At 43.9% G+C, this 13,645-nt stretch overlaps 1 protein-coding gene across 5 annotated transcripts in view; it reads left to right on the top strand.

Annotated features, from left to right (window-relative positions):
- The window catches only part of LOC146812865 (ragulator complex protein LAMTOR3-like), a 120,968-nt gene extending 108,363 nt beyond the window's left edge, over positions 1–12,605 (top strand). For all 5 annotated transcript variants that reach the window (XM_085619940.1, XM_085619938.1, XM_085619937.1 and 2 more), the window contains one exon: positions 8,384–12,605. In XM_085619940.1, coding sequence (XP_085476066.1) covers positions 8,384–8,457 — 74 coding nt within the window. In that variant the 3' untranslated portion in view covers positions 8,458–12,605. The remainder of the gene's footprint in view (positions 1–8,383) is intronic.
- The last annotated feature ends 1,040 nt before the right edge of the window (positions 12,606–13,645 follow it).

Here is a 13,645-nt window from a genome sequence, read left to right on the forward strand (position 1 = left end):
TTCTGGGCATCCGGTGTCTCTCCATCAGGGCCCAGTGTCAGCTGGACCTTCGTCTGAGGACATAGCTCTTCTGCCTTTTGTGTGCATATAGCAGCAACACCAGGCCACCCTGGTGACCCTAGGTGAGTAGTCCCAGTTTCTGTGTACCAGTAAGATTTCATGGGTCTGCTTTCTTCCAGTAGTGAGGCAGGATATTATTTTCTTTAAATGTTTCTTATTATGAGGAGAATTGTTCTGAGGTGGAGGTGGTGGTGAGGTCCCAGTCCTATAAAATGCCAATGATTGGAGAATTCCCTGCACCCAATCCTGGTAACCTTCCCACAAAAACCCAACCTCCTTTCTTTTTTTTTTTTGCAGCATGTCTTTCTCATTTTACTCTACACCTTGTCAGTCCCTCAGCTAAAAAGGCCCTAGCTTTCTTCCAGCTGCAGGAACCTTGGCCTTTTTCTTCTCACTACTCCTCTATGGAGATAAGGTTTGCTCCTCCCCCCCCCCCTCCCCCCAATGCTGGAACTGTTCTCCCTTCTGCTGGGAGCACAGACAAAGTCTAGGGTGGCTCAATACGTGAATGGTTTAAGTTCCTGAGATCCTCATTTGAGACCTCTGCTTCAAAATGAACAGCTGTAAAAGCTGCCCTTTGTGTTCTCAGATGTTCCTTTCCTACTCAAAGATAGCTAATGCCTGCTACGTGATCATGGTTAACACCAAACCGGCCTTCCTACTCCCCAAGGCCAACCATTGTCCTCCAGGAGGAAAGCTGTTAACATCCAGCCAGGGATGTGTATTTAGTGCTAGGAGCAGGACTGGTGAGCAAACCAGTTTACTCTTCGGCAAAACAGAATGTTTACAAATTTGCTTTTCTATTCACTTCATCAAAAATTGACCAATTAATTAGATTTTTACCAACAAGAAAAAAAATACCCCGGTTTCAAAATTCTAGAATTTTCCCAAGCAAAGTTGCAGAACGTGTTTTTATTCAATGCTAGACCTGTCCATGGGAAATGTAGTTTTCCCTAGACAGTGGCAAACAGCCTTTTGCAGCTGTTGGTGGTCATGCTTTTTAGGTCTCGACCTTGCTATCGCGTAAGCGATCGCAAAGCGAGACTATAGAAAGCGGGTTTGAAAAGTGCTCCCAAAAAGCGGATTGCATTGCTAGCACGTGCACAATCACGCGCATCGTGCCGCCATGCAATCCGCCTTTTGGGAGCACTTCAAAGGGTCCGCTCCCCGCCTGGAATGCGCTCCCCCGCCCCCAAGCACGCGCGCGCCATGCTCCGCCAGGCTTGTTTTTCTTGTTTTACATAGCGGGAACTCGATCCCAAGATATCAGAGCGCATTACAAGAGTACCAGTTGCGTTACAGATGGACATTATGTAGATAATGTGATTTTTTTTTTCCCCCGAATCACTGGATGCTTGAACCTCCAGCCAGACACAGCTTCAAAGACAGCCCGGATAACTGAGCACACCAATCATCATACTTTGACTGTACAACACACGGTCCGCTCGCGCTTTACAGGGATAACTAACTACATCATTATACTTTCACCGCACACGACGCTGTATGCAGATCACATGATCAGACTTTCACTGCACTTGGTGCTGTGGCGGATTACTGATCATGATCACACTTTCACTGCACTCTGCACTTAGCACTGCCAAGTGCCACGTATCATATTTTAGAAAAATGCATTTTAGTGCAGATCTCCGCATCACTGCACTGAAATGCCATGTCGCGCCACTTTTATATCGCTTTTCTGCCTTCAAGTTGCTCCAGGTGCTCTCGCATGACAGTGTGCCAGCCAGCGAGAGGTCCTCTGTCTGAGGCGGAGAATAGGCGAAGTGCTAGCAGCGATCTCCGTGGGTTTTGGCTGGATGTAGTTTCAATGAGTAATTCATCAATCAGATCTACCTGAAGTTAGAATATACCGTGCTTTTATTAGATCCCGTTACAGCATCATGTCTGGCTGTTCTTTTAAATAATGCTGCGGCGCTGGAAGCATTTTTTTATATGCATATGGATATGAGCACACAGCAAACGTGTGTGAAGCTATTCTTGTTCTGTTCATTTTACACAATCATTTCTGAAATGTATCTCATTACATAGGCATAACTACTTGCACATACTCGTGCTAAAGTGTCACTCGTAAAACGTGACTGTCTCATACAGACACGCACAAAACATGGAAATGTCACACATAAGCAGTCTCAACACTACAGCTATGGGCGCTGTATGCAGATCACAGATCACACCTTCACTCCTGAGCCGTGATGCGCTTGGCGCTGCACACGGTGCAATGCCCCCTGGCCGGTGCAATGCCCTCCTCACCCCCACAGTGTTTTTTTCTTCTAACAGTTCTACAATGGGCGAACTCGACCCGAAGGTATCAGAGTGCTTTACATGAGCTCCAGTTGTGTTACAGACGGACACATTCATTTTAGGCACCGGGAGATTAAGTGATTTGCCCAGAATCATGGGATGTCAGAGCCTCCCACCAGACTCGAACCCAGTTTCCCAGCTTCAAAGTTGGCAGCTCTGGTTGTTAAGCCGCACCCCCTCCCCCGTCCCTTGCACAGGAGCACTGCTTCCACGACCCTATCCTTCCCAACCCTTCCTGCTTTGCAGTGGTCCCTCCCCCTCCGATTCCCGATGTCCCTTGCCAATGCTTGTTCTGTGGTACTGTCGTGGGGCAGTATGCCGAATTCTGCTCATGCCTAGGGAGTTTGCCATTGATGCCCCCTGCTGTTCTGAGGCCACTGTGATAAATATCACGGCTTATTTACAAGCCCTTTGCACCACTGGTGTGTCACTTTTAACATGGGGTAAAGTGACGTACAGGCGGCGCAAGGGGCTTGTAAATAAGCCTTTTTTAAAGTGCAAAAAAACACCTGAGCGTTCTACAGACAGGAGAACCCTTTTCTTACCGACCAGTCCATAAAGGCCTAGCCTGGCATTGCCGGACCTGGGTATTCAGCAGGGTGTGTAGTGTGGAGGCAGTTCACTCGCTTACTCACAGATTCTACTTACGTAGGCTTTCTGTATAAACTTGACACTTTGCTCCTCCGAAAAAGAGCACATGTTACTGAGGGCTGGGGTGGTGCTGCTGTCTGTTTTTAGATCCGGCAGGCTGGTTGGATGGTTTTGATTCTTAGGAGTGTTTGTGTTGGTTTGTTTTGGTGTTGACGTAGTCTATATTGCAACAGTAAGGCTGGGATGCATCAGTGCCCTTGTTGTGTCCGCTCAGTGATCTGTATGCAGAAGTGGGTGTATCTTCTGTGCACCACAAGTGGGCGGCTGGTGGTTTGTATTACTGCATAGATTGGCTTCATGACATACACGTCCAACCAGACGCCGCCATTTTTACCTTCCGCGTGGGTGTTGCTGCCACTCCCTATTCTTGTGGTCAGGTAAATGGCAGCCTCTCCTCGTGTGTACTTCCAGTCACCAGCATCGCGTGTCGGTCCCGGGGAGGCACTGGGGTATGTCACGCATGTATAATCAGATGTGCCTCAGGCAACCGGTGAGCCTGTTTCTATGCTAGAGCTGTTTCTGAGTGTCACGTCTCAAACTCCAATTTCTGCTGTGGACACACGAGTGCAGATACCTAGAACAGACCGGGGGGGGGGGGCAATGTCCATTACAGGATAGGCACAAGGGGACAGATTAACCAACATTATGCGCTGTATTGGCATCACAAAAGTGACATAAACTGGCATAAAATGTTTTTTTTTGTTAGTTACTTTAAATTAATGTAAAGCAGTACGAAGCACTGCTTTGCCTTACTTAGGGGTATATTTAATAAAATTTTGTGCTGTTTTGTGACACAAATCGATGCAAAATCTTTTTCCCCCAATTTACTTTGCAGTGCAAAACTTGATTTGCGCTGGAAAGCCACTTGAAAATAACACAAAGCAGTGTATTGCACTGCTTTGTATTAGTCAGCGCCAAAAGGGTGATCCATGGGATGTGCATGGGCGTTCCGATGCACCTACTCCTCATGGTTTTTCGATGCAAAACCATATCTACTAAAACAAGCATTTGCAATGCAATAGGTCTTGCATTTACGCGAGTTTGACCTATTGGCATTGTAAATGACAATGGCTTTTATTTATGTTTCAAAACCAAAATATAAATAAAAGGCAATGTCACTTACAATAAAAATAGCTCAAACTCTCGCAAATGCGAGACCTATTGCATTGCAAATGCTTGTTCTTAATATCCAGCATGTTCCACTTCTTTATGTGTAGCACCCTTCCCTGTAAGCTTACAAGGCACACTTTAGTGATATAAGAAAAGTAGGGTCTGCTGAACCTACTACTGTAAATCACATGCTTTGCATACTCCTTACATCTAGTGTTGAGCGTGGGTGACAAAGACCCACCAACTTAATAGAAGGGGGCTGTCATAAGATGGGAGCTTTATATAGTAATGATCGGTTTATAACGAGAGACGAGTCGGAGTCCACATTTGAGCTGGGCAGAGGGCAGTACCTTCAATATGTGAAAATTTCTGCAGTGGTCAGGGAAATTTGCCCTGTATTCCCACAAGAACCACACACCACAATAGTCCTGCAGGTGATAACTACCCTGGCGGGAGGTCATAGACCGATCTCACACATATACAGAGCAATGAGGGAGGATCTCCCCAATGGGCCCCTCCCAATTCACGCAAAATGGGGCAACGCAATAGACAAGCCCCTAACTGAGAAGGAATGGGAGAAAGTCAATGAAGGGGTCAAACAGGTGAGCTCTAACGCAAGGGTCAAGCTTATACAATACAACATAATACATCAGGCATACTTAACCTCACGGGTAATACATAAAATATATCTGGAGCGCACAAATCACTGTCCTAGATGCAGACACTAAGAAGCTCACTTTATACATACAGTATGGGACTCCCCCAGTATTGTCAATTTGGGACAAAGTAACAACCTTCGAACAGTTACGGGTGGAAAATACCAATCACCATAAAAATGGTGATCCTTGGACTCCTCCCCAAACCAAAGAACAAAACACTCAGCAGAAAATGGGTTCAATAGGGTCTTGTATTGGCAAAACCGAGGATATCAATAGGGTGGTTGAGGTCCGAACCTCCTACAGCCGAGCGATGGGTTAGAGAAGTGAATGAATAGGCCATAGCAGAGCTGGTTCGCATGAAAAAAGTCAGGCGAGATGATAAACTGGAAGAAGACATGAGGGCCTGGTATCTCATGATAACAGATATACTTAAACAAGAAGACCACCCGGACGGGGAGGTAGAATTGATTCAGTCGGGCAGGAAGAGATAGACCCAGGGGTAATGCCTAGAATATCCCCAATAAACGGGAGTACCTAGATGGATACGGTAAAAGACAGACCTCTCCTTTGCGAAGATAAGGCATAACACGACCCTACAGGGGTGGGAGGTGGGATAACTTAAACGTTATTGTTATATGGGATGGAAAAACTATATATGTACAATGCGTATTGTAAGCACCTCAGAGGAAGCTCTGAGGATGTGATTTTGCAATATTTGAAATATGCATCTCCGCAGCGCGGAGACAAGGATTTTATACGTTTGTGGCATACATGAATGAAAATGTCCTGTTCTTAAGCAAAATGCCAATAAAAATAACTAAAAAAAGAAAAAGACCTCTGCCTTAGATTGCTTTTTATACTGCAAAGAGTAAGTAAAGATATATGAAAGTATAAGAAAAGCGGTACAGCTCATGTGTACTCTGTACATCGTGAAAGTGAAATGAACGTGTTTGTACTGATTCTATAAACACATCTGAGCATATCCAGGGAGGTGAGAGATAGTCATTACATGGTGCAAATCTGTTTCAGGTAAGTAGCATTCCCTGTTTACAGCATGTGCTAAAGTCGATCACATGTTTTTTACATACTGCAAAACAGTGACCTTCTTCCTGAAGGGGGTGGCTTGCAAGCAAAAGAGGTTGGTGTTTGGGATAAGGTTTGTAAGGACAGTTTGTCTGACTTGCACTTATTTGTTGGTGAACATGAACATCTGCACAGCAGTGGTTTGTGAAGGGGTGTGGTGTAGACCATGTTATATCGCTTGTAGACCTAGAACAAGGCTATATTCCCTTGGCGATCCAGGGTGGCTCATTGGAGCGGTCTTTTTGCAGACCGCGCCAGTAGTCTGTCGCAGAGAGCTTTGGATACAATTCTACACCGAGCCAATCGCGCTCAAGATTGGATACATTTCCCGTCGGGCTCAGTTGCCTTCCTCTTATTTGTGGCTTTCCCCATTTCTGCGTTTGACCTGCCGACCAGGGCTTTCAGTTTGCTCTATGGTAGATTTGTCATTTAATCCTGCTACAAATGCAACACTGCATCCAAACAAGCACTTTAATAACCAGTTTGCTGCATTTCACTGCCACCTAGTGGTCTTTAGGAAAACTGCAGTATAAACGAGAGCCGGAGAAATAATTGAGAAGCGAGCCGTGGCGACTCTACCTCACTTCCGTCTTGGAGTCCTGTGCTCACTCAGCCATCGGATACTATGTCAATAAATGGGAATTATCTAAAATAGCTTTCTTCCCCACAATGTCTACATAGAACCAATGCTCGGCATCGGAGGCTTGGAACACAATACTAGATTGTTTCATTAAGAAATCTCACGAGCGCTGCCACTTGCCATTCATGAATAATAATTACTCTACTGCCTTCAACCTGCCCTTAAGCCCTCTTAGTGAGTTGATGTACATGCCTCCACTCCTTGGTGTGCGGTTTGTGTCTTGACCTTCTATCTCCTCTGTCTTAATTTCTTGTTTGATCGTTGTCTGATATTGGCTGCATGGACAGCCTCTGGTTGTTTATATTGAAACCTCAATGAAATAAGTTTACAAAACTCATACATTTCCGCCTATGATCATTTCAAAGTTACAACTTTTTGATGATTCACCAAGGTTCCCTAGAGTATACATGGAGAAACCTCTCCACCCACTCCCCTGTTCAATGTAGGGATCAGGGCTTTAAGTGGGATGAAAAAACTGGGGGGGTCCCTCAAAGTGGCCTGGACAATGTAATTAAGGCCGTGGCTTAAAAACACATAAGCTAAAAATCTGTGTTCCTGTCATTGCATCCAGATATATGATACAAGTAACATCATACCTACAACAAGTCATGACTATTGGCTTTGCCAATGGTTGTTAGTTGCATAAAATAAATAAGCAGCAACTATGGCTTGTAAATAATATTGAAAAAGCTTCCACTTAAAGCCCTGGTGACACCACGACAATGTTGCTGCTCCTGAGTTTCAAAAACAGAAGGGAAATCCAGAGAGAAAATGACTCTTTAAAGGATTTCCATTTCCCTACCACGCTCACCTGACATGACGTCATGCCGTAACTTCTCCACTAGTGAGAAGTGAGCAGTGTGAGCAGCGCACATCCATGTGCCTGCTGTCACTGCAGTCCAGAAAAAACCAGACCGCCTGTGCCAGGGCACAAAGCAGAGCCCGCTAGAGACCCGTTTCGAGGCCCCCTTAAAAAAACTGCCGGAGCTCAGCACCGGTGAGACCCGGCCCACTTAAAGCCCTGGTAGGGATGCACTATTTCCCACCCTGGGAATGCTCTTACTTCTTATGTTTGTAAAAAGTAGCTTTACTTGCTTTTCTGGGGTGCCAAACGTTACACAAAATGCACGTCTGGCCACAAACTCACAGGTTTGTGGGTTATGCCTACATTTTCCAATGCCACCCTGTCCCGCCGCCCCATACATCCTCCTGCCCTCCCACCACAAAAATAAAATTAGTGCTACAATTAACTAGTTTTATCTGCATGCCTCAATATCTACAGAACATGATTCTGTAGCTCAGGATTATCACCCAGTGTGTTCTCTTTTTTGTCTCCTAAGTACAACTTAAGGGTGCAAATATATTTATGAATTGTATTTTTCTATTTCCAATATTGGCGAGTTCACCCTGTTGACATTTAGCCTGGTGAACGGCCAGGCCGAAATGACGAATAATGGATCGGGTTTGCAACAAACACTTCTTGGTATATTCCATAAGTGAACATTCAGTGGGTTTTAGAGCAGTGCAGTGGTTCAGTGTGCACAAGCACAGCTCACACACTCGTGTATCTTCAAGTGTGGGCACTGGACTAGCACGGTATTTGTGTCAAACATGCATGTGTCCTCACTGTAGGGTCTGTTCAGCATGAAGGTCCCGGATGGTTCCTGTATTGACAACTGTGACTCGGGGATGAACAGATTCTTGCCTTAATACAGGCAGTGAGAATGTTTTCAGAATCCACCTTATCACAGTTGTATTGAAAGTAGTTCTCTCTGGTCTGTAAACCCGCTGTAGACCGTCTGTCTGATCCTACGTGCTCCTCGCTTGACTCATGCTTCCATGTTTTTCTGTATTCGGACAGGATTAATCGTCAGCTTGGAGAAGGAACTCGGGCCCTTGTGTGAACAACTGAGGCAGGTGGTGGAAGTGGCGTAAATCCGACGTTGGATTGTCAAACCCTGGCATCCATTCATGGCGTTGACTCAATGGGATTAGCGGCTGCCCGCGCCAAGAAGCCCAAGAGACGCTTTTCACACAGAATTGACCAGGATGACTTGGGCTGGTAGTTACCATTACGAAGTCCCGCAGTCCTTAATAAAGATGGCACTTAGCGAAAAAAGTATAAAGCTTGGAAACTTAAATGACCTAAAAATGCTTCTTAAATTACCTTGTGAGGTTGGAATGTGAGCTACCGCTAAAGGCCTTGTTGTCCGTTCTTCATTTCAGGGTGCGGTATTGAAATGATTCTGGTCAGAAAGATTATAATCGGCTCCAAAGCCTTTCCTATACTGTGGAGTTGTATACTGCGTTTAATGCTTTTCCCCATTGCACATACCTGAAAGAATGTACAGTCATGAAAGCCGAGAACTTGTGAGAAGACCAGCCAAGGATTGGAATCACTTGGATGTTTCACAGTGTCTCTGTTTTGTGGAGTTGTTGTGCTCTTGAATAACAAGACCTATTTTTCTTCCGCTGACCTCGGAGGATGCTTGTTGCAGATGCAGTCATTTCTGTCTGGTGTGACGATAATTATGCCCAATCAGTGACTGACTCTTCTGCGTTTGTGCAGATTTCAAAAGGGAGTTGAGAAACTCTGGGTTGTAGGTTTTGCCATCAGACTTGGTATTTTGTGGCATTGGTTCTCAGCAACGTAACTGAATTTGCTTATAATTTTGTTGTGAAAAAATCTTGATCGTATGTCTCTACATTTACTTGCTTCTTAAATATTTTTCAATATTTGCAGGCTTTCACAATAAAATCTTTTGGACTTTGAAGGTTATTTTATTAAGGGAATGGTCAAAATGAAATACAGGTTTCCGTGCTCATCTACATGTATTCAAATATTATCCTCCAGTACATGCACACAAGCTCCCCCGTGCACCTCTCTAGAGGGGTGAGCTTTAATTTCGAGGTCACTTCTGCCACCATCCCCTTCTGGAAGCTTTTCCTGATCTTTCTTTTCCTTTGTTTTTTTTAGTCCATATATTTCGAAATTGCTGAGTATTGCTCCACATTTGAATATTACTGAGTGCCATAATTGCCATTTACATTTCGGATTTCGCATGCTCTTAACCGCATTTTCAGTCATCAACATCCGGAAATTCTTTCTTAAAGTCGAACTTTTACAAAACTCCATCCCAAATTCTATTGCTGTTCCTTCTTGTACTTTGTGCATTTCAGAAGCACGCCTAGTGGCTTCTTTGCAAAAGAACAAGAGTTCGTCATTGTACCCAACAATGAACTCCAACTCGAATCATTCCTTTAATGATTTTTTCCAACTCCACCCCAAACATACCTTAAAGAACCTTCGCTTTCCGATGGACGTGACTCGGTGCTATCAATTTCCACAGCTGGAACACTCACAACAGGAGCTTCTCCTATTTGGGGGTCTTGCTCGCATCTATGTAAAGGTATTGAGTTGTAACCACTGTGGGAACAGGTGTTGCAGCAACTGTGGTAGTACTTTGGGCGGCTATCTGGAGGGCTGCAACGGGGGCCGGTGACAATAGCTGCAGGGCAGGAACTGCAGAACTGGAAGTTTCACAGGTGCTATCTGGGAAGGTGGAAGTGTCCAGGTACTCTCCCCTCCTCCCGCAGACTCTGATCAATAGGCACTCTGGCACCTATATCCACATGTGGCGGGAGCTCTACAAGCAGTTGGTTTCCTCCAGCTTGTTGGATTACATTATATGGAGTTGGCCAAGAAGTAAATAATCGTCTAGAGAATCGTCGCTGGAATCACTGTTGCTAAATACATCTGGTTCCGCTTCAGTCCCATGCCCTCTTGTACTTTCTTTCTCTTCTTTTCCACTAGGTAGTACTGGGTACATCCTGAATCCCTCAATCACGTGATAGCTCCATGCCTGTTGTTCTGCATCACACTTTCTTCCAGTCAACCACAAATTGTCCTTTTGGCCTAGTTTGATACTTCTCATTCTCCTTTCCATGTGTTTAAAGATTTTTAAACACATGGGTTCATCTCATACAACAACCTCCCTAAATTCTCAGTTATTCTTAAATTAAAAGTACCTTGTGGAGGAAACTGCAAGAACCCTTCATTTGCAGTGATCTTATTCCACGTTTTGAGCCAAATACACGTGAGTAAACTGGCATTGGTTGTCATAATGAGCAGGCGTGCCTTAGGGAGGGACTTCGTCACCTTCACGGACCGGTATTCTCACATCATCGCTAAACAAAGTTCCTAGGGGCATATTTACATGCCCCTATCGCCACCACAAAGTCACTTTTCACGACGACATGGTGGCGATTGGGGCTTCACCTTGTTTACAATGCGGCGTTAAGCCACAAATGTTTCATTTCTCCTAGCTTTTGCTGTTTCTAGGTTTGCTGCGTTGTGCAGCACACATGAAAACAGTAAAACTGTTATGTGCAGGAAGGGCCACCTTCCTGCACTTAAACAATCCTTTAAAAAAAAAAAAAAGACATTTTGCAACTTCTGTGTGTGCTGCATTAAGCAGCACACATAGAAGTTACAAAACACAATTTAAAGATTGCTATGTGCAGAAAGGGACACCTTCCTGCACATAAACCATTTTCCCCAGCAACGCAGACGCCCTTGCATCATGGTGCAAGGGTGGCTGCGTTGGTGCCCCAGCACCGGGGGAAACACAGGGCTGTACTGTATTTTTGTAAATATGATGCAGCCTTGCATTTCAGAAGTGGCGGAGCGTGGTGTTAAACAAGGAGGCTATCGCTGCGCTCTGCCACTTCTATTGTGAATACGCCCCTTAAATTCTTGAAAAATGTCAGCTTGTCTCAAAATGCAATTCAAGACAAAGGGAATGGCAACTAAAATAACCAGTAGTTCTCAACAAATCACAAAATTAAATGCAAAAGCACTAACTCCCAATCTCACCGCTACACCACAGAACTGTCCGCTCACAGCACAGCCCTCTCTGGCGCAATGATTTATCCCAGCGCATCGCGCACACCAACCGACCAATACCAGAGCAGCACCCTAAGCTATAACTCTCCGCACCTTGCAGCAGCTCTCATTCAACATTGACGAAATTGCACAAACGATTATTAAACAAAATGAAATTTCTTGTCTGTTCCACTCACAGTACACAATCACTCTAGGGGAATAGCACTGTGGTATCCTGCTCATTTATGTTTAGTCCTTTCTCTGTGTTCTGTACTCTGGTGCTCAGTCATTGTGTGAGTGATGTCATAGAGTGTTCTTGTGTGTATGGTTGAGTGAAAAGTCAGTTGGTGTATGTGGGCTGAGCAGCAGGGATGCTGCTTTTGGTGGGGCTGATACTGCTACAACTATCTTATCACCTAATGTTCCTGTCCTGAAGAATAAATCTACCTTTTGGATATAACATCATATCAGCGTACCTTCTTTCTTGCGTTTCACACTGGCGACGAGGAGACAATAACAAATAATGAGGCTGTGGTGTGGTTCTTAGGATTCTGGGGTTCCATGTCACCATTGCTAAGTTAGCACGAGTTCTACTTGCCTCTTGCTTCACTTTTGCGCACGTTACATGCTTTTGTTTTCGTGACACTCTGGCTGTGTCCTTCTAGCTTGTGCAAAATATAAGTTGTTTTAATGTCCTTTGCTTTCCCTTGAACAAAGTCTGAACATAATGTGCGAAGTCGATAAGCAATGCCTCCTGTTGTGGTGTTCTAATTATTCTATTTCTGGTCAGTCCTTCGTACATAGACATAACATTGTGCTCACAGCTGCATTCCTGAAAAAGTAGAGCTTTAATATTGCACGTTAATACTTTTCTACACACACTTGAAGACAGCCTTTCTACGGAGCTGAGCTATGCTGTTCCTATGATGTAACTTAATCGTTTAGGCTTTCAGGTAGGCGGTCTGCTATCAATGCTCAGATCTTCCTTTATATAAAATAAACTTATTTTGACCAAGGGGAGGGGAGAATAGGACAAATCCCCTAATGCTTCCCAAATCTAAATAAAATGATTTCTCCTTTCGTATTCTATGGTATTTTAACCATGCTGACAGTGCTTATTTTATGCATTCTGTTATTGGTAGTGGCTCGTATAATCTATTGCAGAACACTATAGATAAAATAAACATTTTAAACTATTTCAGTGACTGACAATTCTTATTGTGGACCGGTGTGAGAGAGCGAAAGATTGTCTTGTTCCCGCAATTCCTGAGGTGAATCGGGAGTGTTCATGTTCTGGGTTGTCAAAATTATTTCGTATCTTCTTGTATGTTTTATAGGAGACCGAATGAGACACTATAGCTAGTCGGTTGGGATTTTAGGGCACTGAGGTGGTAGGTGGTACACCTCTATTACTGAGTTCCTGGTTTTCCTGTGCATAGTTCTGTGTATGTGCAGAATCCCTACAACTAGGCATGTGGGATGGAAGTGAGAACAAGTAAGTAAAGAGGAAGGAAATATAGATCCAAAGACACAACACACACCCTCCTCGTGCAATCACATACATGAAGTGAAATCATCACATACGTGAAGTCAAATCTAGACCAGTGGGAAATCACACTCACTAGTGCGGTCCTTTCCTCTGTGCAAAGGATTAACCAAATACTAATCTCAATTATTAAGGCCTCGCAATAAAAGTTATGTCCCTATCTTTTGTGCTGCTGAAAGTACTTCATAATCCAACACCACAAACCTTTACAGATAAATTACAAATGAGTATACTCCATGTTTATATTACTCTTACAGTTGTATCACAAAAACTGTTTCCTTAGGAAAATGTTATATCCTGTATGCACTATATGTTCTGTGTATTCCATTCAATCCAAGTTTCTTTCATTCAACTGCACACTATACATACATGGGAAGTAAGACCATATATCCCGACAGATAATTGTGACAACATAAATTGTAAAATAAATACAAATCAATTTATTAGTTAAAAACTACTAGAGTTACACAGTTAAAAAAACGGCTGGCATAATACATAGCACTGTTGATGTCCTACACTCTATTATGAATTGCACTTTTACAAATATTTATTACACATTAAAAAACAACAGTCAACTTAAAAAAGAGAGTACATATCATAGACAAAAACACTGTCATTAACAAAGTACACATCCGTGATAGAACAATTTTACAGGGTGGTGCCCGGTACTTTTCTATTTGTTAGAAACTCAT

The sequence above is a fragment of the Triturus cristatus genome, chromosome 7 (assembly GCF_964204655.1).
Source record: "Triturus cristatus chromosome 7, aTriCri1.1, whole genome shotgun sequence".
In the NCBI taxonomy this organism is placed as follows: domain Eukaryota; kingdom Metazoa; phylum Chordata; class Amphibia; order Caudata; family Salamandridae; genus Triturus; species Triturus cristatus.